The sequence below is a fragment of the Notolabrus celidotus genome, chromosome 1, assembly GCF_009762535.1.
Source record: "Notolabrus celidotus isolate fNotCel1 chromosome 1, fNotCel1.pri, whole genome shotgun sequence".
Classification (NCBI taxonomy): domain Eukaryota; kingdom Metazoa; phylum Chordata; class Actinopteri; order Labriformes; family Labridae; genus Notolabrus; species Notolabrus celidotus.
The window spans coordinates 21,281,428-21,307,032 of record NC_048272.1 but is presented as its reverse complement, the minus strand read 5'-3'; the positions used below and the strand labels follow the sequence as shown (position 1 = coordinate 21,307,032).

The 25,605-nt window shown below is 39.6% G+C and overlaps 1 protein-coding gene across 1 annotated transcript; it reads left to right on the top strand.

Moving 5' to 3' along the window:
• Window positions 1-15,607: 15,607 nt before the first annotated feature.
• Window positions 15,608-25,488, top strand: trib3 (tribbles pseudokinase 3). Its single transcript, XM_034694106.1, has 4 exons — window positions 15,608-16,357; window positions 20,785-21,069; window positions 21,178-21,470; window positions 23,586-25,488. Exons 1-4 carry the CDS (start codon window positions 16,355-16,357, stop codon window positions 24,073-24,075), a joined length of 1,071 nt encoding a protein of 356 aa, XP_034549997.1. The 5' UTR covers window positions 15,608-16,354; the 3' UTR covers window positions 24,076-25,488.
• The last annotated feature ends 117 nt before the right edge of the window (window positions 25,489-25,605 follow it).

The window sequence follows — 25,605 nt, the reverse complement described above, 5'->3', positions numbered from 1 at the left end:
CATTAAGATGTTTTAGTTTACACAGCATCACAACTTTTTTGGAAACAGGGTTGAATTTGCAAACAAAGAATATGTGCATTTGTGCAAAATCAGTGTTATATAGAATTTATAGAGTAAAACAAAGACTTAAAAGGGAAAAAGAATAATGCAAAAGTAATAAATATCTGCAGCTTTTACTTTCTTTTCTAAGCATGTTTACACTCCTTTACTCTGGAGCTCTTTTTCCTGCTTTTGCTTTTGTCAAATCTTAATTTCTTTAGTAACAAGAAACTCGAATCTCTTCATTAAAAATACACTTGAACTGTTTTACTTCTGACTTTTAAAATCCATCTCAAATTCAAGGAGAACATGACCTCGGCAACTTTTCACCATGATGTGTTTTTAAATGAATAAATAAAAAATAAAAATTAGGAAAAAAGTTCCTCGTGTCCCTCTGCTCAACTCTTTTTAACACGGATGTGGAAAACTGTGTTGTGTTGGGACGCCTGCTGCTGTTCATGCAACTATTACAGTACAGATGTGACATCATAACAGTATGAGGTCAACACACACACACACAAACACACACACACACACACACACACACACACACACACACACACACACACACACACACACCACGCAGGCACGCATGCATTTACACACACACACACATACAGGAACTATTCCACACTCTGTAACTCTTCTGCAATCAGAGGCTGACTTCATCTTTCAACCAGCCTCCCTGTGTGTGTGTGTTTGTGTGTGTGTGTGTGTGTGTGTGTGTGTGTGTGTGTGTGTGTGTGTGTGTGTGTGTGTGTTGTGTTGTGATGTGTTGTGTGAGTGTGTGTTGGTCAGCATTGCGTGTTGATTGCACCTCGTTACGGCAGAAAGCAGCAGGATGGTGTTGGAGGGAGTGTTGGAGGGAGTGTGTGTGTGTGTGTGTGTGTGTGTGTGTGTGTGTGTGTGTGTGTGTGTGTGTGTGTTTGTTTGTTTTGTTTGTTTCAGTCTGTGTGTGTGTGTGTGTACGTGTATGCAGGGTATTGCCTCAAGTTGCATTTGATGGTTGCACAGGAGAGCATTGAAACCACAGCCACATGCACATACACGCGCACAGCCACGTACACGTACACGTACACACACACACACACACACACACACACACACACACACGCACACACACACACACACACACACACACACACACACACACACACACACACACACACACAAACACACAAACACACACATCTGAGAGTTGCTCCAAGCATTAACATTTGATTTTTCTTTGATATTTACGTTTTTCAGGTTTTTATCAACTGTTTTATCCTCTTGTGTTTCTACTCCTAACTTTTTTCTCTTCTCCAATATTCAGATTTTCACACACATTATTTATCAACGTGTAAAATAAAGTTTTATTAAACTTTTACTCACCTGAACACTTTGATGTCACAGCTCAGCTAAAGAAGATTGAACACAAACAGGTTGCAGTTAAATCAATTCAAGAGTGAGACCTCCTCCTGTGATTCATTGTAAAATAAAAGATCTTTGACATCCTCACTGATTTTAATTCAGATTTCTGCATCCTCATCCTAAAGTTCATCCAGTTAACTTTCCTCTCTAAAACGTGGATTTGAAAGTGTTTCTGGATGCTCCAGGCGGACTCTCCCCTCTGTTTATCTCTGGTCAGACTCAGAGGCAGGCGTTTGAAATGATGCATAAAAAATGTATGAATTTATTTATATGAATTCAAGTCTAATTGTTGTTTGTAAAGCTTTGGGAGGCTGGTGTTGTTTTTGCAGATACATCAGAGGAGGCTCTCACGAACAAGAGAACAAACAAACAAACAAACAAACAGGTAGAACTCAGTAAGAGCCGAGCACATACAGAGGCTACAGTCCTCAATCCCACAGCTTCAGGGTTGACTCCTTTACTTGTCTCCTTGTCTCATGTTATTCTCTCTCTACCTCTCATATCTCCCTTCAGCTGCGACAACAATGGTCCAAAATACACTCCCCTCACTCCAGTACAGAGTGAGGGGAGTGTAAGACGAATTAACCCAAAATTAAAAGTGACAACAAACCAGACCTCATTAGACCTTATCCATCCTTTATCTGTACCCCCTGTGTCCTGTCAGTGCCACAAAGAACTGGATCCAACCCCACTTCTGTCATCAGGTGAGAGGTGAGGTGACATCAACACATTTTACAATTATAGCTGTTAGCTTTAACATGCTAATCACTATGTATTTAAGATCTGTAATTAACGTGTAATTAAAAAAAAATGTTGTGCCCCAAAGTAAGTGATACGATGAGGTCTGTATTGGTTTTATATCAGTATTTCAAAAGCATGAAACATATAAAGCACTTCTGGAAAGCCTGATCTGTTTTTTCTTTTTTTTGTTACAACACAATGCTTTTATTTTGAAGTCCATGACAGTTCTTCAGTAAAAGAGCTCATTTGCATTGTATGAGCCATTCTTTCCTATGTTGTTTTTGTTTTTTGTTTTGTTACTCACACAATCACCACAAGGGGCACTTCAGGTAAACGAGCAGGTAAATACTACAAAAGGGGCACAGGTGAAGTAGTGATCTTGGGAACGGGAAGAGCACACGGTTTTTACCGCTTGTCCTATACCACACATTCGTTTTTCATCACGCCTATCACCATCAAAGTAAGTTGTTTTACCTGTTTATGTTTTGAAACAATAAACGGCAAGAAATAACGCAACAATAACCTCAGATTGGACATTGGATTCTTTTAGGAGCGCGTCAAAAACACCTCACTCCCGCACCCAGACAGTGACTAAAATCCGGTCAGGATAGTCACTACATGCATAGAATTTTAATCAAGCCTATACGGTTAACTTTGATTGGTGAAAAAAGTTGTAATGAATCACGTTGGTTGCAGGTAAGTTATGTTAATTCTCAAATATTTAGTCTTGTGCGATCTCTCTACCTTTGCACCGTCTCTGCCCCTCTCTCTACTCAGATGGTGTCTGAGTTAACCACCTGTTTTATTTTTACGAGATTGTTTCCAACCCGACACCTGTCTAGCTCCACCATCAGGGTAAAGAGAGGTATCCCAACAGACGGGGGACCAAACTGGTAGGATGACATGAATCGGCCATTTTGGTACCTCTCCCAACTTTTGGTATTAGAAATGCTAATAATAATAACAACTTTCATTTATATAGCACCTTTAAAAACAAATGTTTACAAAGTGCTTTGACAAACAAAGCATGGCAGGATTCATCAGGATGACAGAATAAACCTTTAACAGATAGAGAGGAGTGTAGAAAAGAAAAACGCAGATTAAAAATAATAAAGTGATGAAACAGTAGACCAATAAATTATTGTTATAGAGGTTTTAAATAATTAAAAATAAAAATAAAACAATACAATAAAATGAAAATAAATGAATAAATAAATAATAAACCCATTAAAAGACAATAAAAAGGTTTTAAGAAGACCACATCACATCAGAGAAAATAGAAAAGGATGGATTAATTATATTATAATTATAAATGAAAAAGGATATAATCAAAAAAATTTAAAAAATAAATTCAAATTAATTAGTTAAATAAAATTAAAGTAAATAAAAATTTTAATAAATTAAAGAATTAAAGGACAATTATAAAGTTTTAAGAAGAATATAACATCCTATCGGAGAAAATAGAAAAAGATAGATTAATAACATTAAAATTATTAATGAAAAAGGAAATAATAAAACAATAGATAATCAAATAAATAAATTCAATTTATAAAGATAAATAAATCATTCAATAAATGTATATATAGATAAATACATAAATAAACAATTAAAGAACAATAAAAAGGTTTTAAGAAGAAGACGACATCACATCAGAAAATAAAGAAGGATTCAAATTAATTAGATCAATAAAATAAAAATAATAAATAAAAAGCATTCTGGAAATAATATTGCACCAAACTGAATCAGACCGCTTGTTGAAACACAGCTACAGAGACATAGAGACTGTTCTCTTTTATGTGAACACAGTAACTCTTCATCATGATAACCAGCTTCATGTGACCTTTAGGCACCTCTTCCTTGGCAGGGTTAATGATACAAATAATATACCCTCTGTGCTTTCAAACAGTCACTTCAGGGTCAACTGTTACAGATACCAAAGTTTGAGAGAGGTGTCATGACCAGAGTTTTCTTTCTGTGAGCTTGATTTGTCTCCGCTGTGTGTTTTGATCCCCACAATCAATCACAGAACCGTCTTAATGAGGTGATGGGTTAATGATGTAAGCCTTAAACATGGGAATGTTCCCCCTCTCAACCATCCATCCGACATGATGCAAACTCTTCAGAAGTGTCGTGCTGGTGCTTCACTGAGCTGCAGAAGATCTTGATTCATTTGTCTGAAATGTAAACGTCAAGTGTCGCTCTCCGCTCTGATGATGAGACTTTTATTTTGGTAAATAAGGGCAGGATTTGACGGTCACATGGGAGGAGAATATGGAGCCTAATTAGCTGCTGATGCAACTCACCTGAGAGATGCGGAGGATGATCCAGAGAGGAGGATTTGTTTGATTCATAAATCCTCAGCTGCATGAAGAAAACATCAGAGTTATTGTGTGGGGTTTAAAACCTTTGTGTGGGACAGACGGGTAATGAGATTGTGATTTCTGAGGGGAATCAATGGGAGTAGACACAGAGAAGGATTTATCAGCACTGATGAGTTTTCTGCTTCATTTGTGTTCAAGAAAATATGTCTTAAAACAAAAACACAACAACAAAAAGAAACAATGAACAACTGTACAGCTCACCTGGAGCTTAACTCTTAGCTTTCCTCTCGTGATCTCTGATCTTAAAGGCACTGTGAGGAGTTTTCAGGTTGTGTTGACTCTGGTGACCCCTGTGGACAAAACCAGTAGTGTTTTCCGGGATGAAGATTTGTAGCTACGTCCAATTGTAAACTGCAACGTAACAACGACTAAAGTCTGCAAACTCTGACTTGCATGGGTGGTAATCTGAATATTATATTTATCACAAACATGACGGAGTTTGCTATCTAGATAGTCATATTTCTCAGACTCAGAGCTAAATATGAAGAAGTTAAAGACATAATTCAGATTAGAAAGAACACCGCTGTGTTTGCAAAAAGAGAAATAAGTGTAAGATAAGAAAATTGTGCAAAATTAAGTCTCAAAAAGTACTTTCCCATCATTAGTGTGTGAAACATCTGACAATAATAACTTCCTTTCTTTCCCTGAAACGGATTCATTGCACTGATTAACCTCTTGGTGTGTCAGACAGTTTAAAGCCCCGATGGCATCAAACTGAGCGCTACAGAGATATTAAAACATGATTTAGTTTATTTTTAGTCTGCACAACTTTCCAAACTGCGTCCCATAAGAAGGGGGCTGAAGTTGGAACCAAACCAAGGTTGCCTATGAGGACTACAGCCTACAAAGTGACTTAAATGTATATCACTAATGTGTGTTTAAAAAGCTAGCCTACCTGTTTAATTGATGTCACTGCTGAGAACACTTTGAGGTGAAACGTTGGAAATGTGAAGCTGAGAACTCTGACCTCAGACTGTAACTTGTACGCAGCATGGATTCATCACAAAGGAGCTTTTTGAACAGCTGTAGAGTCTTCAGTGAGGCTGATTGAGATGTGGATGAAGTGTTTGTTAGAGTCGCTCACGTTCTTTGTTTGAATTCTAATTTTAATTTTAAAATGAGCCCGGGCTCCTCTGAGGTGTAATCGTCGGTTCTTATAATTACACACTTTGTCTTTTGTTTTCATGTCGCCCTCGTCAGATGAAACCTGATCTTGTCTCAGCTTCTTTTTATCAGTCTCCTCTGTAATCCCCCTCCACACACACACACACACACACACACACACACACACACACACACACACACACACACACACACACACACACACACACACATACAGTATTTAAGTGTCTTCTTATCTCAGTTTTGCATCATCCCTGGTGACCTCTCAGAGAGCGAGAGAGAGGGAGAGAGAGAGTGTGTTTGTGTTTGTGTGTGTGTGTGTGTGTGTGTGTGTGTGTGTGTGTGTGTGTGTGTGTGTGTGTGTGGCACATCTCTATAAACACACACTCATACAGTGAGGCCAGCCTGGGATTGTCTCTGTGATGAAACCAGCAGTAACGTCTGCTGCTGGCATGACGACTCCATCCACTGTGACATGCCTCTGTGCGTGTGTGTGTGTGTGTGTTTGTGTGTGTGTTCCTGTGTGAGTATTTGGATGTGTGTAAGTATTACAGTGCCTGACCTTTGACCCCCTCACTGTCTCTAGTATTCATTTTTAAAGCTATAAAAAGAAAAAATATAAAAATCATGTTGAACTCTGAATCTTAAAAATATTAACATGCTGAATAAATCAGCAGCGACGGAGCGTTCAGGAACAAAAGATGTTTCTGGCATCGTTCAGTGTTTTCTGCTTTTAAGATTTTCATGAAATCTGAGTTTCACAAAGATTGCATGAAACAAAAAGAAAGCTTTATGAGTTTTATGAAAGATTGTAGCGGCTTTGTTACTCCATGTTTCTGCTGTTTGATGCATCGTGCCAGGACTTCACTTCTTTGTGCACGCTCCAGCTGAGCAGCCCCCCGGTGGTGCAAAGTAATGATGTAAATTTACCGAAGTCAATTTTTAACTCCACTACAACTGAAAGACAAATATCATACTCTTGACTCCACTACATTTATATGAATGTCCTTGTTATTCTGAGGTTTGTCTCAGTGGTGTTGCCGTACCTGTTCGCCTTGTGTTGGTGATGACGGCTGCTGCAGAGAAGGATGATGATTCTCCACCTGGTCATATCTTCACTCCATGTTTGAGGTTTCTGAAATGAAAAATGTTCACTCTGTTTACCGCTCTGCACAATCTTCATCACAGCCCACAGAAATTCCCCGTCCACCCTGAGGAAGCACGTGAGCACGTCTGCAGCTAAACATTCAATTTATTCCAGATCAACATTTGAAACCAAGTTCTCTGTGTTTGGAGTAACTTAGTTTCTGTTTTTATTCAACAATTGGTCATTCCTGTTATTGTTCGTTTTATTTAGGAGCTGCAAAACTGGAAATATGCAGCATGTGAGTTTAAAAAATCTAAATAAAGTTTTCTTTATAAACATAACACAGCTGAATGTGCGTCCATTGTGAAAATACAACAACGTTTGGAGATTCTTTTTTAAAGTAGTTTTAACACTTAAAGCTCCAGTGAGGAGTTTTTCATTGGAGATGAAACAGAGTGAAATTGATTTTGATGATGATTCTGCTCGAGCTACAAAAGTAAAGAAGTCAATGCACAATGAGATTGGTCACTTCTATGGGCCTGATCTACTAAGATCGCAAATAACAAGCGCTAATTTGCGTGTGCAAAATTTCTGCAATAGCAATTTCTGGGCGTGTTGTGGGTGATCTACTATGACTGCGTGCGCAAATGATAACAAGTGCAAAAGTGGTGCGGACCGCCCTGTTTTACAAGATTTTTGCGTGTGCTATCGACTGTCTCCATGGAGAGTTTGAGAGAACAGAGTGGCCTTAAGCGCGATAAATGAAGTTTGAAGCCATGGAGTTGGAGATCTTTGTGGAGGAGGGAAATAAACACATCTGTGAACTCCAGCAGAGACATCTCAGTGTTAGAAACGCGATTTGGGAGGCCATCTGTGAAAAGGTGAATGCTGTGAGAAAAAAACAGAAGATCTGCCGATGAAATAAACGCATCTACTCTACCCCAAAACGCAATCAGTGTTTCGATGGAGTTTAGAGAGCAATTTGATGAGACTAAGTCTGCCAGTCTTGCTCTAGCTAACTAGAAGCTAACTTAACTGGGAAGTCAATCGCAGTTTGAAACAACCATGGCCGCAGAGAGCAATTTTCGAGTGAACGTTTTTAATGCCTAATATCATCATCCAGCAACTGTCCCAAAGATTCACCAGCTTAAATGGAACTGGGAACATGTTTGAGGCAATTCACCCCAACACACTGCTGCAAGCACGAGATGAGGAGTTACACCAAGCTGCCTGGCGGCTTAGTGAGCACTCATTCTCCAAGTTAAAACTAAATAAAAAACCCTTGATGACCACGATGGGACAGTCATGAGTGGACATGTCATGTTATCTATTGAGAATGACAGATCAAAGAAAATGGACATACAGCGCATCGTGGACAAGTCCGCGGAGCTTAAGGCTCCTTCAAACAGTGCTGAGTAGGCCGAGTACTTCATATTGATTTTTTGTTTGTATGTGAAGATGTGGGCTGCTGTGCCAATTTTACTAAACTTTATAGCTGTTAATACAGTGACCTACTGTGCTCTCATTATATGAAAAAGTTAAAGAGGGTGTCAGAATGATGCGGTCGCTATCCATGGTGCTGAACTGCTTTGAATTTGTGTTGTTTTATTATTATTATTATTTTTGTTCTCTTGGTTTGATTGACTAAAAAAATGTAACAATGCTTGTAAGCCCCGCTGTGTAGGGCATGTTGTAAAGCGATGTTATGATGAGCTTTGCAGTGACCGCAGCCATGTGTGCATAACGATGTGCCAGTTTGCACCTGCCTTTCAAACGTGCTAAATATAGACGCAAAAACAGCGCCCGCTATCTGCTTCAGGTTTGATAAATCACATTGCATGTGCTAAATGATTACATTTGCATCTCCTCCTCCCAGTATTTTGCGCGTTCTGATGATCTACATGTATTCTGCATATTCATGAAGGCAAACACGGTAAATGGATAGCGAGTGCTATTTTGCTCATTTGAAAGACGCAATCCTCGGTGCACCCGGTTAATACATCAAGACAGAACAAAAGTTCCTTATTGGAGCTTTAAATATTTTTAAGTAATACTAAACTGAGAAACTTTAACTGGTACTGGAGCGATATTTGACCAGGAGGAACTTCACTTTGACTCGAGTGATGAAGTTGTTCTTTGGGAACTGTTTTCTGATTTTCTTTAATTGTGAAGATATGTGTTTGAGACCATCAATTGTGTTGTTCAGAGGTAGGGTTAGTACACAATGGATAGACCTATTTGACTACTGTTGTAATCCAGATTATGGCAAAACCAGATTATTTCATAGTTTTGATGTCTTCAGTATTAATCTACAATGTTGAAAATGATTAAAATAAATAAAAACTATTGAATGAGAAGGTGTGTCCAAACTTTTGACTGGTACTGTACGAAGTCGCTGTGCCTCTGATCCTCCCAGCAGCAGAAAGAGGGGAGCACTATGGCGACATGATACAGCCGAGCTGGCGGCGTGAAATAGCGCTGAGTCTGTGTGTGTGGAGCTCTTGCTGTGTGTTCATAAGCTGCTCATGTGAAGCTGTAATGCGATGCACAATCACACACCAATATCACCCTGCAGTGGGGTTCAATGTTTGAACACTGCGACCCAGTCATGGTGGCGCTGTTGCAGAATTTCAATGAGTGTGTTTGATTCTGTTTTACAACAACACTGTTACAGCTAATCAAGAGGCGATGATGTTTCATGCTTAGGAACTATTTGACTCTACTTTATGACAAATTAAAGCTCACTATATTTAGATAAACGTGTTTTTCAGGACAGGAAAATTGTGCAGTGTAGTTTTCCTTTAAAATATAAATGAGTCAAAGTTTAAGCCGCAAAAAAAAAAAGAATTATTTCTGCAAAATATTCCTCAGATTTCTACATAGGTACAGGTTTTGAGTGAGTGTGCAAAGGTACGTTCACAAACTGCAAACAGAGAGGCATCCCGTGGTTCCATATCAAGAAAAACCTCCTCTGAACTCAGACCACCAAGTGAACCGGATCACTTGGAGTCGTCCAGCCTCCCTGAAGCTCTAACCGTCTCTAACGCTCGCTCTGTTAGCCAAATATTAAACTCAGCATGAAAGCCCCTGAGGCTCCAAAGACCAGCATGCCCTGCAGCACAGAGAGACCACCAGAACACAGCTGAGAGAGCAGACGGCAGAAGGTGGGTTTAAGGCTTTAACACATACACACGCACGCATGCACACATATATATACATGCATGCACACACACACACACACACACACACACACACACACACACACACGCACACACACGCACACACACGCACACACACGCACACACACGCACACACACGCACACACATGCACACGCTGTAGTCTGACTCAGGTACAACCTCAGAGTCACAGCTGCAGAGCGGTCACACAGGTGATCTCCCCCTGAGAACGAGGACAGTGTGAATCAGAAATGATGTGTGTGTGTGTGTGTTCTGAGTAAGAGTGTGTGTGTGAGTGAGGGCGTTGGAAGTGCTGAATGTGTGTGTTCTCGCGGCGGGCCGTAGTTGAGTCAGACACTTGGCCTCTGATTTCATCACGTCGGTTATGAAAGAGACAGTAAAGTTTAACTCACACACACACACACACACACACACACACACACACACACACACACACACACACACACACACACACACAGACAGTATTCCTCCTCCTCTGTTTCTTCAATATTTCATCATGTGGCGTAAAAACACACTAACCATGTGGAGATAACCTGCTGTGTGTGTGTGTGTGTGTGTGTGTGTGTGTGTGTGTGTGTGTGTGTGTCTGTTTGTGTCTCTGTGTGTGTGTGTGTGTGTGTGTGTGTGTGTGTGTGTGTGTGTGTGTGTGTGTGTGTGTGTGTGTTTGTCCATAAGCAGGTCAGTCAGGCTCTCTACCTGTCACTTTGAATCCGTCCAATCAGAGCAGAGCTGGCCGACTTCACACGCTCACATGGAGGTCAGAGGTCACACACAAACAGGATATCTGCATAATATAGCGGTGACCTCATTTCCTGCGGAGCAGCAGGCGTCCGGCTCAGCATCCTGCTGGGATTAAAACCAGATCACGTGTCTGAGGGTTCAGGTGAAGAGTCTGTGATGGACCGGCTGGGAGGTGATTCCTCTCCAACGTGACTCCACAGCAGGAAATCCTCCGTCTGTCCTGCAAGTCCTGCTGAGGGAACCTCAAGGTCTACAAGAAATACGGAGTTCATGAGGAATGTAACTGAGGAGTACCTTCGTTATCTCACTTTGCAACTGTTTTTATAGATTTGAATGTTTTCTTTATTTGCATTTAACTCTATGAAAACATTCTGCATATAAATACTGAACTAACACGAGAGGGGCCAGACTTTGAACATGCATTTGCAGTCTGAGTCTGCAGGAAAACTCTCCATTTAGGGAGCAAATCAGCCGCATTGCAACACTCAGAACCCATTCTCTCTCCCCTGACAAGGATTTAGTTCCTACGATCAATGGCGAACTTTTTGAGTTTCTGTTGTGATCAATTAATCAATATTTTCTATTTGTACTGCACCAAAACATGACTGATGCTTTCTCAAGACACTTACAAAAAGAGCATTAAACTGCACTCTTTGTTATCTTATTTACAGGACGAGCGTTTGGCAACAGTGTCAAACAAAAACCTTAAACAGGCAGAAATGTCGAGCAGAACCAGACTCATGTTGAACAACAATCTGCTGAGACTGAGTTGGGCCTAAAGAGTTTGACAGATACTTCATGGGGGATTCATGGTTGGGGGACTACGTCTTAAAGGGGATTGTTAGATGCACTTGTTTGCAGAGGAGATGATCCAAAGGTAAATTGTCCTTATTACCGCTCTGTGTTGAATACTTGATTCTGATTGTTCGAAACTCCGGAACAACTGTGATTAATATTCAATTACAAAAGTGACGCAAGGGACAACTTGATCACATACATCATATCAAATCAATCCACAGAAAGTAGTCTGTCACATCCCCCCTTTGCCTGTTGACACTGTAGTAAAAACGTTAGTGTCCGTCTCAGGCAAGCGGCAACTTCCAGCCACGAGAATTGAAGCCAATGTGGAAGAGTTAAAAACTGCAGTTCATCGAGTGTCCACTTGAGGTTGGCTCCAGAAGTATCGGAAACCACATTCACACCCATTCAAAAAAAGCCGATCTTTACAGCAGAAATAAACAAGTTTACAGCCTGATTAAAAAAACGAGCGTAATCTGGATAGCTCATTTCTCGATCAGCACACACTGTGAGGGGGGTGAATTTTTTCATAACACTGCAATTCCGAAGATATTAAGATTACAAGTTTTCCTTGATGAGAGGCACAGCTGACTTGATTGACAGGTGGGAACACTGTAGCTGTTAGTGAAGGCCTTAAAGCCCACCTCTTTACCTCACACTAGCTCGACAGAAGTTAAGTTGAGTTCAGCATTTCCAATATAGCATCCGCCGATGAGCGGCTTCAAAACACAGCCTCAAAAACAGATGGGTGACGTCATGGATAATACGTCCATAATTGATATAGTCAATGGTTCTCAGGCTGGTCTTGATAGTGGGGAAATAATGACAGTTAGCGGGCACAGGTGTCAGAGCAGCCTGAGGAGCTACTGGACCCCAACCATCCCTGAGACGGATTGGTTTGCTGTTGCATTGCTGGCGACGTGCTTTGCCTGTTTTGCTCTCCATGTTTTCCTGCATACTGCAAAAACATGCAGAAAAAATACTCCTCTAAGATACTATGGCTGGTTTACACAGCGCTGAATGGAGTAGGGTCAAAAGATATTAGTGACCTTTTGTGTGACACTTGATTGTCATGTTGGCAAAATGTTCTGTAAAAATAAACTTGTCCCGGACCACAAACGTAAATCACAAGACTGTGCACAGCTTTAAAAGTGCTTAAGAAATGTCCTCCATATGTTCACCTTCACACAGGGAAACACCTGCTGACTGATATCCCATACAGGTGAGTCCTAAATACACACCTGATGCGGCTGCTTTCTGACATTAATCCTCCAGGAGTCACGTTTTGACTAAGAATAGACCATAATCCCTGAAATAGTGGAGCTCAGGTTCTAAGTTAGGTCGCTGACACAGATCCATAAGCTTCCAAAAGGTGAGCGTAAACAGCTGATGTAGCCACTGTGAGGTGCCTCTTACGTGTGAGTGGATCATAGGGAGGAGGGGGAGACAGGTCGAGGGAGGTGAAGTGACACAAGACATAAACAAACTGACTTCATGAAGGATATTTAGATTTACTCAATCCAGAAACTTGCTTTGAAATGTCACATTCACAGTTTATTCTGCATACCGTGTTCTGATGATGCATGTAAGACAGGTAACAACTGATTCATTCATCAGGTGGATTCAGTTCACAAACATGCCACACGTGCCTCTGGAAGTGGAGCAAACTCAGGTGACCAGCTGGGGGAGTTCAGAAGGTAAGCACCTGCCGAGCGTCTGACCACAGACTGGCGGCAGATTAAGGTCAGAGGTCGGCAGGTGACAGCAGCCGTGTAGGTCGTGCACCGAGGTCGTGATCGGTTTGTTAACATGAGATGGAACAATCTCAGTAAGTACAGATCAAATATGGATTATTTATGGTTCATTAGTTTCTATTTGATTTTAGATTAATAGATATTCTGGGAGCTGACATGTTTATAACAACACATTTATTTTATGTTACGACACTAAAACGATTGCAGAGATCTTTGTAATGAACCAAAGAGGCTGATGTTGAAAGGAGGACATATTCCATCTTTGAGTCATGTCCTGTTTGTCAGTGTGCAGTGCAATAATGTTCTTTATTTAAAACAAGCAGCTGATGAGTAAAATTAAATCTCTGACTGACAACACTGGGCTGTCTGCGATATTTTCAACAGAGAGAAACACCCGTTTTTGCTGAACTAACCAGACTCAAAGTCTGTAATCTGTATGTACTGTTAACCACAACAAAGAGGTTTCTAACTTAAAGATCCATAAAATGTTAGATTCATTAGAAAATCTGAGTTTTGGTTCAACTCTAAAGTTTCTGTTTATTAACCATGAGTGTGTTTAGTATCCGTTTGTGACAGCAGCCCGAGTTTCAGAGCCCTGACTGTAAAGTTGTGTTTATAAAGGGAAATTTGAGTCTATTTACTCAACTGTAGTAAGATGTGGATACTACAAGAATACATGTTAAGGATATATTATCTATTTTTAAAATAATTTTATTCCTTTAGAGTTCTTTTAGGGGAATTTTATGTCTTTAAAATATGTTTTTTTTCCCTTTATCTTGCCTCGTGTGATTTTACAAACTGCTTGTTATATTTTGCTGTCCATGTAAATAAATATGTAACTTGGTTTTTGAAAACTGATCAACAATTATAATTATTATTATTCTTAATAAACATTATTAGGATAAGAACAATAAACTATGAGACAACAGCAACACTTAGCAACTCTTTCCTAATTTTCTTTACTTTTCATTTCTTTTCTAACACAGTTTTGAGCATTTATTTGTCCCTTTTATATGAAAGATCTGCATTAATGTCCAGTAAGTAAAATATAAGAAAATATTTCAAAAATAAGTTAACTTGATTATTCACATTCTCCACTACTTATCATTCTTCTCTATAAAATCTTAACGTCAAATGATGGCATCATTTTTAAGCCACATTCATTTGATGTTTTCAGTATCTCAACTCTCACCCCCTGTTAAAAAAGAAACAAAAAAAGTGAAACTTGGCCTTGATGACAAAAATTCCAAAAGTTAATTCATTATCATCAGACAAAAAAGTCATAATAATGAGAAAGGTTTAAATCGAAAAAAAAAATGTTGAAATGTTGTGATAGACCTATGCAGATGAAAATTAAGGTCTCTCTCGTGTTTTTCCTTGACTTTATTATGTCCACGACTTTTCATCTCATAGTCATGACCTCACATCTCATAATTGACTTTATCTCATTATCATGACTTACTTTCTTATAAATAAGATCATAAGCTCCTCATTTTCACTAATTTTGAGTTTCTATCCCATCACTCCAACTTCTATCCAATAGTTATTACTTTCATCTCATGATTATGACTTTTCTCATAGTTGTGACTTCTCATGTCATCCCCTCTTCATAACCATATAATATGGTGCAATATCCTTACGACTTTAACATCCTTTTATATATCACCTTCATTTCCAGCGCTTTTGTACATACTTTATTATTATTTCATTTTTATTTTATTTTTATTTATATCTTATGTTATTCCTTATATTATTATTATATTTTGACTTTCTTACATACTATGTATAAAGCATACTGTAATGACTGAATTTCCCCAAGATAAATTAAGTATTTCTGATACTGATTCTGATTCATTCTCATGAGTTTGACGTATCATCTCAAACAAATGACTTTTTTATCTTAATCAAATGTCTTACTTTCTTATTACTGACCTAACATTTGTTTTATTGCACACTTATTCACTTATTGTTTGTTTTCTTTAGTGGCACAAATGGGCTTCCATACTTTTCAGATTCAAATTCAGAGTTAAAAAAAGTCTGACGCAACTTCTTGAGGAAACTTTGAAGTCCCCTGGGGGAGAAATTTGAAAGTAAACAAGACTTTGATAAGGAAATACAAGTTTCGTTTCACTTTTAATAAGTGCGACACACATTTAATTTATAATGTCAGGGACACATTATATTTACTATCCAACAACATGCGTTATGTTATTTTATTTTTGTGACTTTAATCTCAGAATAATAATTAAATAAAAACTTTTTTATTTTTCAGTGTCCCTAACCCTCTTCCGTAGTTTGAGTATTGGTTATCTCTGTATAAACACTCCCCTCTCCTCTTCTGTTGACAGAGTTTAATATCGAAACCTAACGACGCTCCTCTGTTTGGTCTCGTGTCTGTTTTCTGACGACTGATCGGCTCAGGATTGCAACATCGAGGCTCCGCCCCCTTCTGGATGACGACACCGCAGGATGGAACAACGTAACCCAGCAGACCTCAGAGTCAGTCAGTCCGGGTCCGGGTCTACAGAGCGCCCGAAGGTTCTGGAGAGGAGTAGAGTCAGAGCCGGACTGCATCAGGATCAGAGGGTCAGACTGGATCTAACACCAGGACGTGAAGTGGAGAGGACTTCAGTTTAAACAGGAGGAGGACTCGGGTTCACTCGGCTTTGTTCGCTTCAGCTCTGGGTTTTTGAAAAGTTTAATCTTTATTATTTTTTCAGCAGATTGTTTGTTTTATTCTGATCTTTACTAAAGTTTAACTTCATTCCAACCGAACAAGAAGAAGAAGAAGAAGCTCAACAACTGACAGCTGACTGACGAAAAGTTGCGCAACCGACGCGACAATAATACCGAGACAAAGACGTCACCAGTCCGCTCCAGTTCTCCCAGTATCAACACTCCCTTCCAGTCTGAGTTAAAACTTCCACAACTTCAAGGTTTTTATGTCTCCAGCAACTTCAAGACAAAAGAAAAGCAGACCCACAGAGACCATCCGCTGCGCTCTGACTGTACTCAGGTTCCTGCTGGATCTGCTGGTTTCCTGTTGACCCAGAGGGAGGACCAGATAGTCTGAAAATCACATGGTAAGTGACTAACCTGATGCTTATTAATGCAGCTTAAATTTGCACTATTAAAAGTTAAAGTTCTGGAGGTTAAAAGTATATGTAATGCATCTTTTCATATAAAGTTTGATATATAGGATACATTATGATATTTGCAGATGCATTAACGTGTAAATAGCCTCCTTATCTTATTCTTGTTCAATGTGGAGGACATTTGGATGCAGACTTTGATACTGGAGTTACCCTAAATGATTATATCTTAAGTCAATAATATTTATTATGATGAAACAATAAGATAAGATATTCCTTTATTCGTCCCACAACAGGGAAATTCAAGTGTTACAGCAGCAAAGTAGACAGTGCAAAACGGTATAAAGTAAACAATACAATATATAGCAATTATTAAAAAGTTATAAGCTATTAAAAATAAAGAAGTAGAAATAAGCATATCTTATATACACAACTAAATAAGTAAATTTACAAATATTTACTCATATTTTCCTCAAATCATCATGTAAGATAACACCAGTCTCAGAAATGAAGTGACCATAATCAGGAGGAGCAAATCAAAACACTACTCCTCAGGTAAATGAATATTTGTGTTGTATTGCTGCTCTGATAAAGTCCACTTAACCGCATCAAAGTCCAGTTCCTATCCTGTTAATGATACTTTAATAGCTGCCTCAGTAACTATCAATCATGTTGCATCAGCTGATGGAGCGAGCTCAGGTGTGTGTTGGTGTTTCTCAGTCTGTAGTTGTTTTTGCTGCAGGGACTCTCTGTCTGTGTTTGCATTGTGTGTGGCACGCTCCAAAGAGATAACAAAAACAAGAAACGAGTCCTTGATCCAGGATTGTTTGGATTCAGAGGATCATTGACGAGTTTGAGATTCAGTTTTTGATGTTGAATGTATGAGAGAGTGGACGACCGACTCCCGAAACATCTGAGACAACTCAGTCCATCTGTGATAAGAGGGTTTACAGTAAAATCAGTCATAATATCTATTCTGTCATGTAATTAGACAGTTTTTGTATGACTTACTGTCGGTGTTTTTAAGTTTTTACCGCTGCACTTGTGTGTCATCGACTCTGTTTTAAGTCTGCTCAGGTGTATTTTGTGTTGGCGCAGATATTTAAAGATGAAGGTCCTAACAGAAAGTGAAAGTTCTTGACCTTAAGCTTGAGATACAGTGTTCAAAACAAAACATAAAAATGTCAGTATTGAAGCACATCATCAAAAAACTTTTAAAGGCACATAAAATAATTGAATAAATAAAAATAGTTAAACATGCCTCTTATAACAAAGTGCTTTGAGCTTCTTAAATGTGAGTTTTTGCAGGTTTCACTTTTCTTTTCTGCGACTGTTTAGTACATTTTATTGTGTTTAATGATTGTCAGAGATAGGAACAATACCCAGTTAGACTTAAGAACACTAAAATAATAACTGTACTCATGTAGTACCTTCAAAAACAACACAGTGCTTTAACATACAAGCAAAAAACCACAACATAGGGGCAAAGCAAGAACCAAAGTGTGAACCCAACAAAGTAAGAACCACAATAACATAATCCAACCAGCAAAAGAACCCAAACATCAGAAGAGCCAACAGCAGTAGAACCAAAATATCATGAGAACAAACAGCAGAACCCAAACAACAGAAAAAAACATCAATAGTAGAACCAAAACAACAGAAGAACCATCAGCAATAGAACCCAAATATCAGGAGAACCAACAAAAGTGGAAATCAAATATCAGAAGAACTATCAGCAGTAGAACCCACATATCACGAGAACCAAAAGCAGAAGAACCCTGAAAACATAATAACAATCATCAGAAAACCTAAACAGAATAAGAACCATCAGCAGTAGAAACCAAACAACAGAAGAGCCAACAGCAGGACCCACATATCAGAAGAACCGACAGAAGGACAGAAACAACAGAAAAAACATCAATAGTTGTGATGTTTTAAGATATAAAAAGTTGTTTAAAGACATAAAGTTGAATTACAGGAAGTTGGTATGGCATTTATTGTTGTCTTCAGACAGTTATTGTTTATTCATCAAAATATTCAATTATTTATAATAATAATAATAATAATAATAATACATTTTATTTATAAAGCGCTTTTCTAAAAACTCAAAGACGCTGATTTGATCACACAATTAGCTGAAAACTCAAACTCCACATTTTTAGAAAGTTTATTTAGTAGAATAGATTTCAGAATAAAGGAGATGAAGTTTTTTTTTTAAGTTTGATCAATAAAAGAAGAATTAGAAAAATTCAGAAGTTAGTTTTGCTTTTTGTTCATTTCTAATAAGTCTGATCTCTGATTGTGAAACTGCAACTTGACAGAAAGTGAACAAATCTATTGCAAATAGCTGACGAGATGAGACATCAAACAGCACTGATTCACTCTGTGTGTGCGTGTGTGTATGTGTGTGTGATGAGCATGACGTTGCCGTGGTGACACTGACTCAGGGTGTTTCACCAGAGTGAAAGCAGCGTTGGCTAACAGCAGGTTTCCACACAGTGACACCACACTGACCGCGGGCTCTGAGACACTTTGTACCCAAAGCACACATCTATTCTCCTCCTGTGTGCGTGTGTGTGCGTGTGCATGTCTCTCTGTGTGTGTGGTAGGTGTTGACTGTATTTAAAGCCTGTTTAAACTATAAACTGTTGTGCTCTGATGCAACGATCTGAAAGCTGAAGCGTCTGTCAGCTTACAGGAAGTTTCATCATGAAGCCTATAGACACGTTAACATGTGAGCAGCAGAGACGCTCGACACAGAGAGATGTGATAATAATATAATTCTTATTACAGTAAAATTACACTGAGGAGTGTTTTTATAGAGGGGAGGAGGTGCAGCTGATGTGTCACCAGCAGAGGGCGCTGAAGGAGGGAAACCTTACTCTGCCCTCACATAACTCACCGAAATGTATTTATTACATGAAGATAATCATAATAATCATCTTTAAACAACACATGTAGTCAGGACAGGCACAGTCCTTTTAACAATAATCTTCTTTTTAAAATGCAGGAAAAGTATTATTTGTAGTGATGATCCAGTTGACCTGGATTCAAACTAATGGATTGGATCAAATCTTGAAGTCAGGTGTTCAAAAGTAAAAAATAAGGATAAGAAAACAAATTATCCAAATCTAATCTCAGGTTACATCCTGATAAAAGCTCCTCTTTGTGTTGTTTAAAACTTTAAAAAGGATTAAAATAACTTTGATTAAAACATAATCGGGATTATGTCGACTGCAGCAGAGGACTTGACATGCAGTATAACAAAAACTAAACCTAATAGAGATTTAAACTGGCTATTGTATGAAACAACAGTACAAAGGCTATGGTAATGTAACCCTCCTTCAAAGCCTCATCCTGCAGAAGTTATAAGTATTGCAAAGTGTGGCAAAAAAGAGACAAATAACACAGAAGCACCTTTCACACATGCACAAAATTTCCAAGGTTGCTTGTTCTTGCATGTTCCTCATATCGAGTGAAGGCGGAGGTGGTGGTGGGCGGGGCATGACATCAGAAGCATGGTATGAAAACCAAAGTGCATTGTTCACAACATGATGGTGGACAGAGCATCAGACCTACACCATGATGGCAGTTTTTGCATTCTGCGTGGAAACAGAAGGACATGCAAAGACCATCTCTGCTCTTGTTTTTAGAATTCATTCTGTTAGATAGTCCAAGCGGCAACCTCCGGTCTCAAAATACGAAGCCCATGCGGAAGTGTTATAAACTACAGTTCCTCCAGAATCCGCTTGAGGCTGGCTGCAGAAACACCAGAAACCACATAGACACCAATTCAAAGAAGACGATCTTTAAATAGCAGAAATAAACAGCCTGGTTCAAAAGACGGCTTGGGCCTACGTAGCTTATTTCTCTATCAGCACACACTGTACAGGAGGTGAATTTGTGAAGCTGTTGGCTAGGAGGCTCAAACCCCGCCTCTTTACGTCACACTTTGCCTGGTTGAGTTCCGCATTTCCAATATGGCCGCCGCTTGGATCCAAAACAGCGCTCAGGAACAGATGGGTGACGTCAAGGATACTACGTCCATTATTTATACAGTCTTTGAGATGGTCACATAACATTAACATCATCATGCCCACCTACACTTTGTTGTGTTCTTATAGCTGCAAACCCTGACTGACTTCACACAGAATTTTTACCAGGGGGCCTTGCAGGAAAAAGTCCAGATGAAGTCAAGATGAAAATTTCAGCTGTTTTTGTTCACACATGCTGCTCATTCTGACATTTTCTGGAACATTTCAGGAGTCAACACCTCCTCAGTCCGCATGTCTGCACAACATGTAGGATATGTCCTGCAACTTTGATCCACTCTGACATAATGTCCTGTTTCAAACACTCCCTTCAGCCCCTTCATAGTAAAAACAAACTTACCTGATGATGTCACTTCTCTCCTCTAGTCACAGATAAGCATGGCCGTGGCCACAGCGAGGTCTCAGCACTGTCTGAAGAGGTTACTGGATGAGCCCCGGGAGAACTTACCTAAATGTAAAATTGCCCGTTTGGCCCTGCCCGCTCAATCCACCGGGCTATCACCCTGCCTCAGATCCAGAAGCCCCACTCCCAAGACTGACCTGAGCCAATCCCCGACCAGAATTGGACCGTACATCCTGTTTGAACGCTGCGAGGGAGAGGAGACATACAGAGCCTCACATGCTCACACAGAGCAGCAGTACACCTGTCAGGTAAAGATCTTTAACCCTCCTGACTCTACAATGAACACACCATTTATAACTCATGTAATATTGTTCATTGTCACTGTATTGATCAAACCTTCCCTCCTGCATGTACAGGTGATTCCTCTGCGTGGTTACCAGGAGCGTTTGGCTGCCTACTCCCGGATCGGTCAACATGACAACATCTCTGGCCTGCAGGACGTCGTGGTCGGCCAGGACAAGGTGTACGTCTTCCTGCCTGGACACTATGGGGACATGCACGCGTATGTGAGAAGCAGGAAGCGTCTAGGCGAGGAGGAGGTGGGGCATCTATTCGCTCAGATGCTTAATGCTGTGACACACTGCCATCAACACGGAGTCGTCCTGAGAGACCTGAAGCTCCGCAGATTCGTCTTCACTGATAAATACAGGTGAGTTATACAAGCCTGGCATAAGACTTATTACACTGCAATACTACACGACAACAACATACAGTAGATTGAGACTGAATTACATACGATGAGGCTACTCAAACTACTGACACAGCTAGAAAATACTGATACTGACTGACTTTATATTATTATTATGCAAAAAATCCCTTTATATAATGTTAAAACTGCTAAACTAGTGCGATAGTAATGTTAAAAGTACCTTTAAAAAGTATGTTTTTAATTAAATTCTATAGAAGCTGAAGCTATATCACTTCAGAAAAAAAACCTTCAAAAATCTTGATATTGCTGCAAATACTGTAAATGTTGCAAACAATAAGGATATGATTTATTTTGATGCTGCATTTAAATATTTTAAATATTGCTTATACTGATCATAACACAGTTTCAGCTGCAAAGGATCAAATCTGGATACTGCCAATTGTGCAAAAAAAAATAAAAATTACCGTACTATAATTGAAGCTGAAATACTAACGATTGGAGATGTTTGAACGGGGCCCCTTTCCTTTTTCGTTAATACTGAAATTGAAACTCGGACTTACTAGCTGGTCTACAGGTAAAAGACATCAAGAACACAGACAAAAATGAGCACAATTAATTAGGGATGTAAGTATATATCGCAAGATGGTAAAGAATCGATACAAATAAGGATGGATTAAAATCGATTCAACAAAATTTGTATCCGGATATTATTTTTAAACAGTAAAAGGTGCTTACTGTTGAAAAGAATTACTTTTTTTTTCAAATAAATATAAGATAAAAAATATATATTGCAACCATCCATATCTGAGAATTGAAATAAAATAATAGTTATTTAAATTTTGAATTTAATCCAGTTTTCTTGAAAATCATGAGTTAATCGGGATTCGAATCATTTCATGAACCAAAAATCGGGAATTGAATCGTAGGTTGAGTGTATCGTTACATCCCTATAATTAATTTAACAAGGCTAAACACGGGATCTCAAAGTCTGGAGGTGAATTATGTCAAATTGGTTTGCTGTGAGACTACCAATAGCAGAGCTAGCACCGTCAACCTTCAGTCCTCCTTGCAGGTTAACGTTCACATACCTCTTCTAGTGTCACATTGCCCTCGTCGAGTGGTTATATGCAAGTTTAATCAGCTTATACAACTCTATCTCCATTTTTTAGATCAGGGGTTCCCAAACTTTTCAGCCCGCGACCCCCAAAATATAGGTGCCACAGACTTGTGACCCCTACTGTCCCTCCAAGTGGTTAAATGTTGCTTCATACTTCATTTACAACTTCAAAATTAGTTTACCGACATGATTAACTGTTAGCTAACCCTAACTCTAACTTTAGGAGTCATCCGGCAACATAGAAAGGCAGAAAACTAATGAAATGTACTTATTTGCAGGATTTTATTTAAACTACATTTTTTGTCTATTTCTACAATAATGGGTAAAATAAGTAAATTGGGTTGCTTTAAAAAAAAAAATTCTGGAAGACATCTCGCGACCCTCCATTGGTGTTTGCGACCCCTTAGGGGGTCCCGACCCATGCTTTGGGAACAACTGTTCTAGATCAACATACTGACAAACTATGATACGAGATAACATCCGTAATTGGTGCTTCTTTACATCCTGGTAGTAGAGCATTTAAGCATTATGGGAGGAGCCATTAATCAGAGCTACAGCATCGGATAGTGGCCAGACTGTCAAGCCTATTAAAGAATGAATTCATTCAGCTGATAAGTAATTCTGGGGCTGGCAAGTAAAATTGACGATGGTAGTTATAAAAGTTAATCGAGCAAACATGCACAAACTTTACTATTAATGCGCTTATTCACTGTGCAAAAATCTGCATTCATATTATTGCTGATACTGGGCATGATACAGTGAATGCAGCTACAGCAAATTCTCAATTCCGCTTATCCCAAAAAATATTTATAATTTGTAAAAATACCTCGAAAAGTCCAAAACATGGAGGTTACAATACTTGAAGCATACTTACAGAATTAGTTACCTGTGTTCAGATGTAGTAGCAGTCTAACTCTCCAACAACTCTTTCTAATCCCATCCCCAGTCCTTTATATTCTGCTGCAAATTAAAAACGATCCGTGTTGTTTTCTCTGCAGGACTCGTCTTGCTCTGCTCGGCCTCAACGACTGCGTCCTCCTACACGGGAACCAAAATGACGACTCACTGACGGACAGACACGGCTGCCCCGCCTACGTGAGCCCCGAGCTGCTGACCAACGGGAAAGGCTCATACTCGGGCCGGGCGGCAGACATCTGGAGCCTGGGCGTGTCTCTGTACACCATGCTGATCGGACGTTACCCTTTTCAGGACACGCAGCCCGCCGCGCTGTTCGCAAAGATCCGCCGCGGTGCCTTCAGCCTGCCTGATTGGCTGTCACCTCAGGCTAAGTGTCTGATTGGCTGCATGTTGAGGAAGTCGCCCGCGGAGAGGCTGGAGGCGTCTGAGCTGCTGATGCACCCGTGGTTGTCCAATCCACGCAGGCCACATCACAGCATGCTCAAGACGCACCACAGTTCACACAAAACACCTCAGAACAAAGTGGAGGACGAGGACCAGGTGGTGCCACTATGGACCGAGAAACACTAATGATGTGTGTGACGTTCTACACTTGTGAGGACCTGCACTTTAAAACCTTCACAGCTCGATAAACCTTACAATAAACCTGACTGCAAAACAAATTCACCTGCGTTAGATATCAGCAGCACAATGTTTGTTTCAACACCAGAACAAAGTACTTCTGTAATCCTGCTTGCTTGTGGCCAGTTCTCAAATCCACGTCTCTTTTTTTGGGAAGGAAATAGGAAATATGTTCACTGCCAGTATGCAACTCAAATAAGTCCTCACAAACATAGACAATGCAAGAGTACACAAACACACAGACAGACAGACAGACAGACAGACACTCACTCACTCACTCCAGAACAGTCTGATCCTGGATTACTTGACCCGACCCTCAGGTGCCTTCCTGTAACTGAAGCTGTGTCTCAACTCAACCCCCGCCCCTTTTAGGGGGTGTGGCCAACATAAATAATTTGCTTTACTGAGTTCAAAGCGGAGTCACCTGCACCAGCAGTCGAAAAACCTTAACATGCGATGTGTTTAAGACCCGTTATTACCTGGCTTTCTTACTGATTTTCCGGTCGTCTAAGATGCTTGATTCTGATTGGTCGAAACTCCTTGACAACGGTTATTAAATTTCCCTAAAATGAGCAACGACAGAGACAAACTGATGACAGGTCTTGTCGAATCAATCAATATTAGCTACGGCAACTTTAGGTCACCGGTTGCTACAAAGAAACTTAAACCATGAGCGGTGGTTATGATAGCAGTTGCCAACATGTTTGTATCGTAAGTGGCCGGGTAGTAAGCGGGATAATCATGGTTAGCAGGGCGCTATGGGGGTCTTATACATCATCCCTTACTTACCATCCTGCAGGAGTTTTATCCTTAGAATAAAACAACTTCTTATTTATAGGCTGATTAAAACTCATTGATCACAATGTGTGGTGTAAGGCGTGGAGGAGGCGGGGCTTGAAATGAGACACAGTTCCTTCCTCAGTGTTTACACTTCCTGGTTGCTCTTTAGAAATTACAAGTGAAGGATGAATCAGTGTTTTAAAGTCAACAGATCTCTTGGACACGTGGCCATCGATGTTGAACTGTAAATTTAGCTTCAGTCTGACCTAAGTTTATGACGATCACAGTTTCAGTAGCAGCGAAATGTTTCAGGCCGGTTATTTCAGGATTAAAACTTCATTCACTGATGTTAACCAAGTTTTCACAAGACCTCACATCTTTAAGACAATTTTTTTTATAAAAAGCACACATTTTTACAACCTTGAAGTTCTATTCCAGAGATAACGGGACTGAAATGATTCCTTTGTTCATTGACCGATCACAGCTCAACACACCTGCAGCCAGCTAACAGGATGCCTTCTTCTGAACGTTTCATTCAGACCTCATTTAAAACTGCAGAATAAATAAAGTGGTTTTACTAAACTGTCTGGTCTTGTGTTTGTTTTTGTTTGGTTTTAGTTAAATCAGATTGTTAGTCAAAATTTCTCAAGTGTCTGAAGCTAAAACTAAAAAGATTGGAAGAAGCCTGGGGAACAAAAC

What these genes read in the sequence shown, in the direction of transcription:
- trib3 (XM_034694106.1), top strand. An exon ending in AGCAGCAGTACACCTGTCAG is followed by an intron (nt 21,070 to 21,177) that starts GTAAAGATCTTT and finishes CTGCATGTACAG; the next exon opens with GTGATTCCTCTGCGTGGTTA. An exon ending in GTCTTCACTGATAAATACAG is followed by an intron (nt 21,471 to 23,585) that starts GTGAGTTATACA and finishes TTTTCTCTGCAG; the next exon opens with GACTCGTCTTGCTCTGCTCG.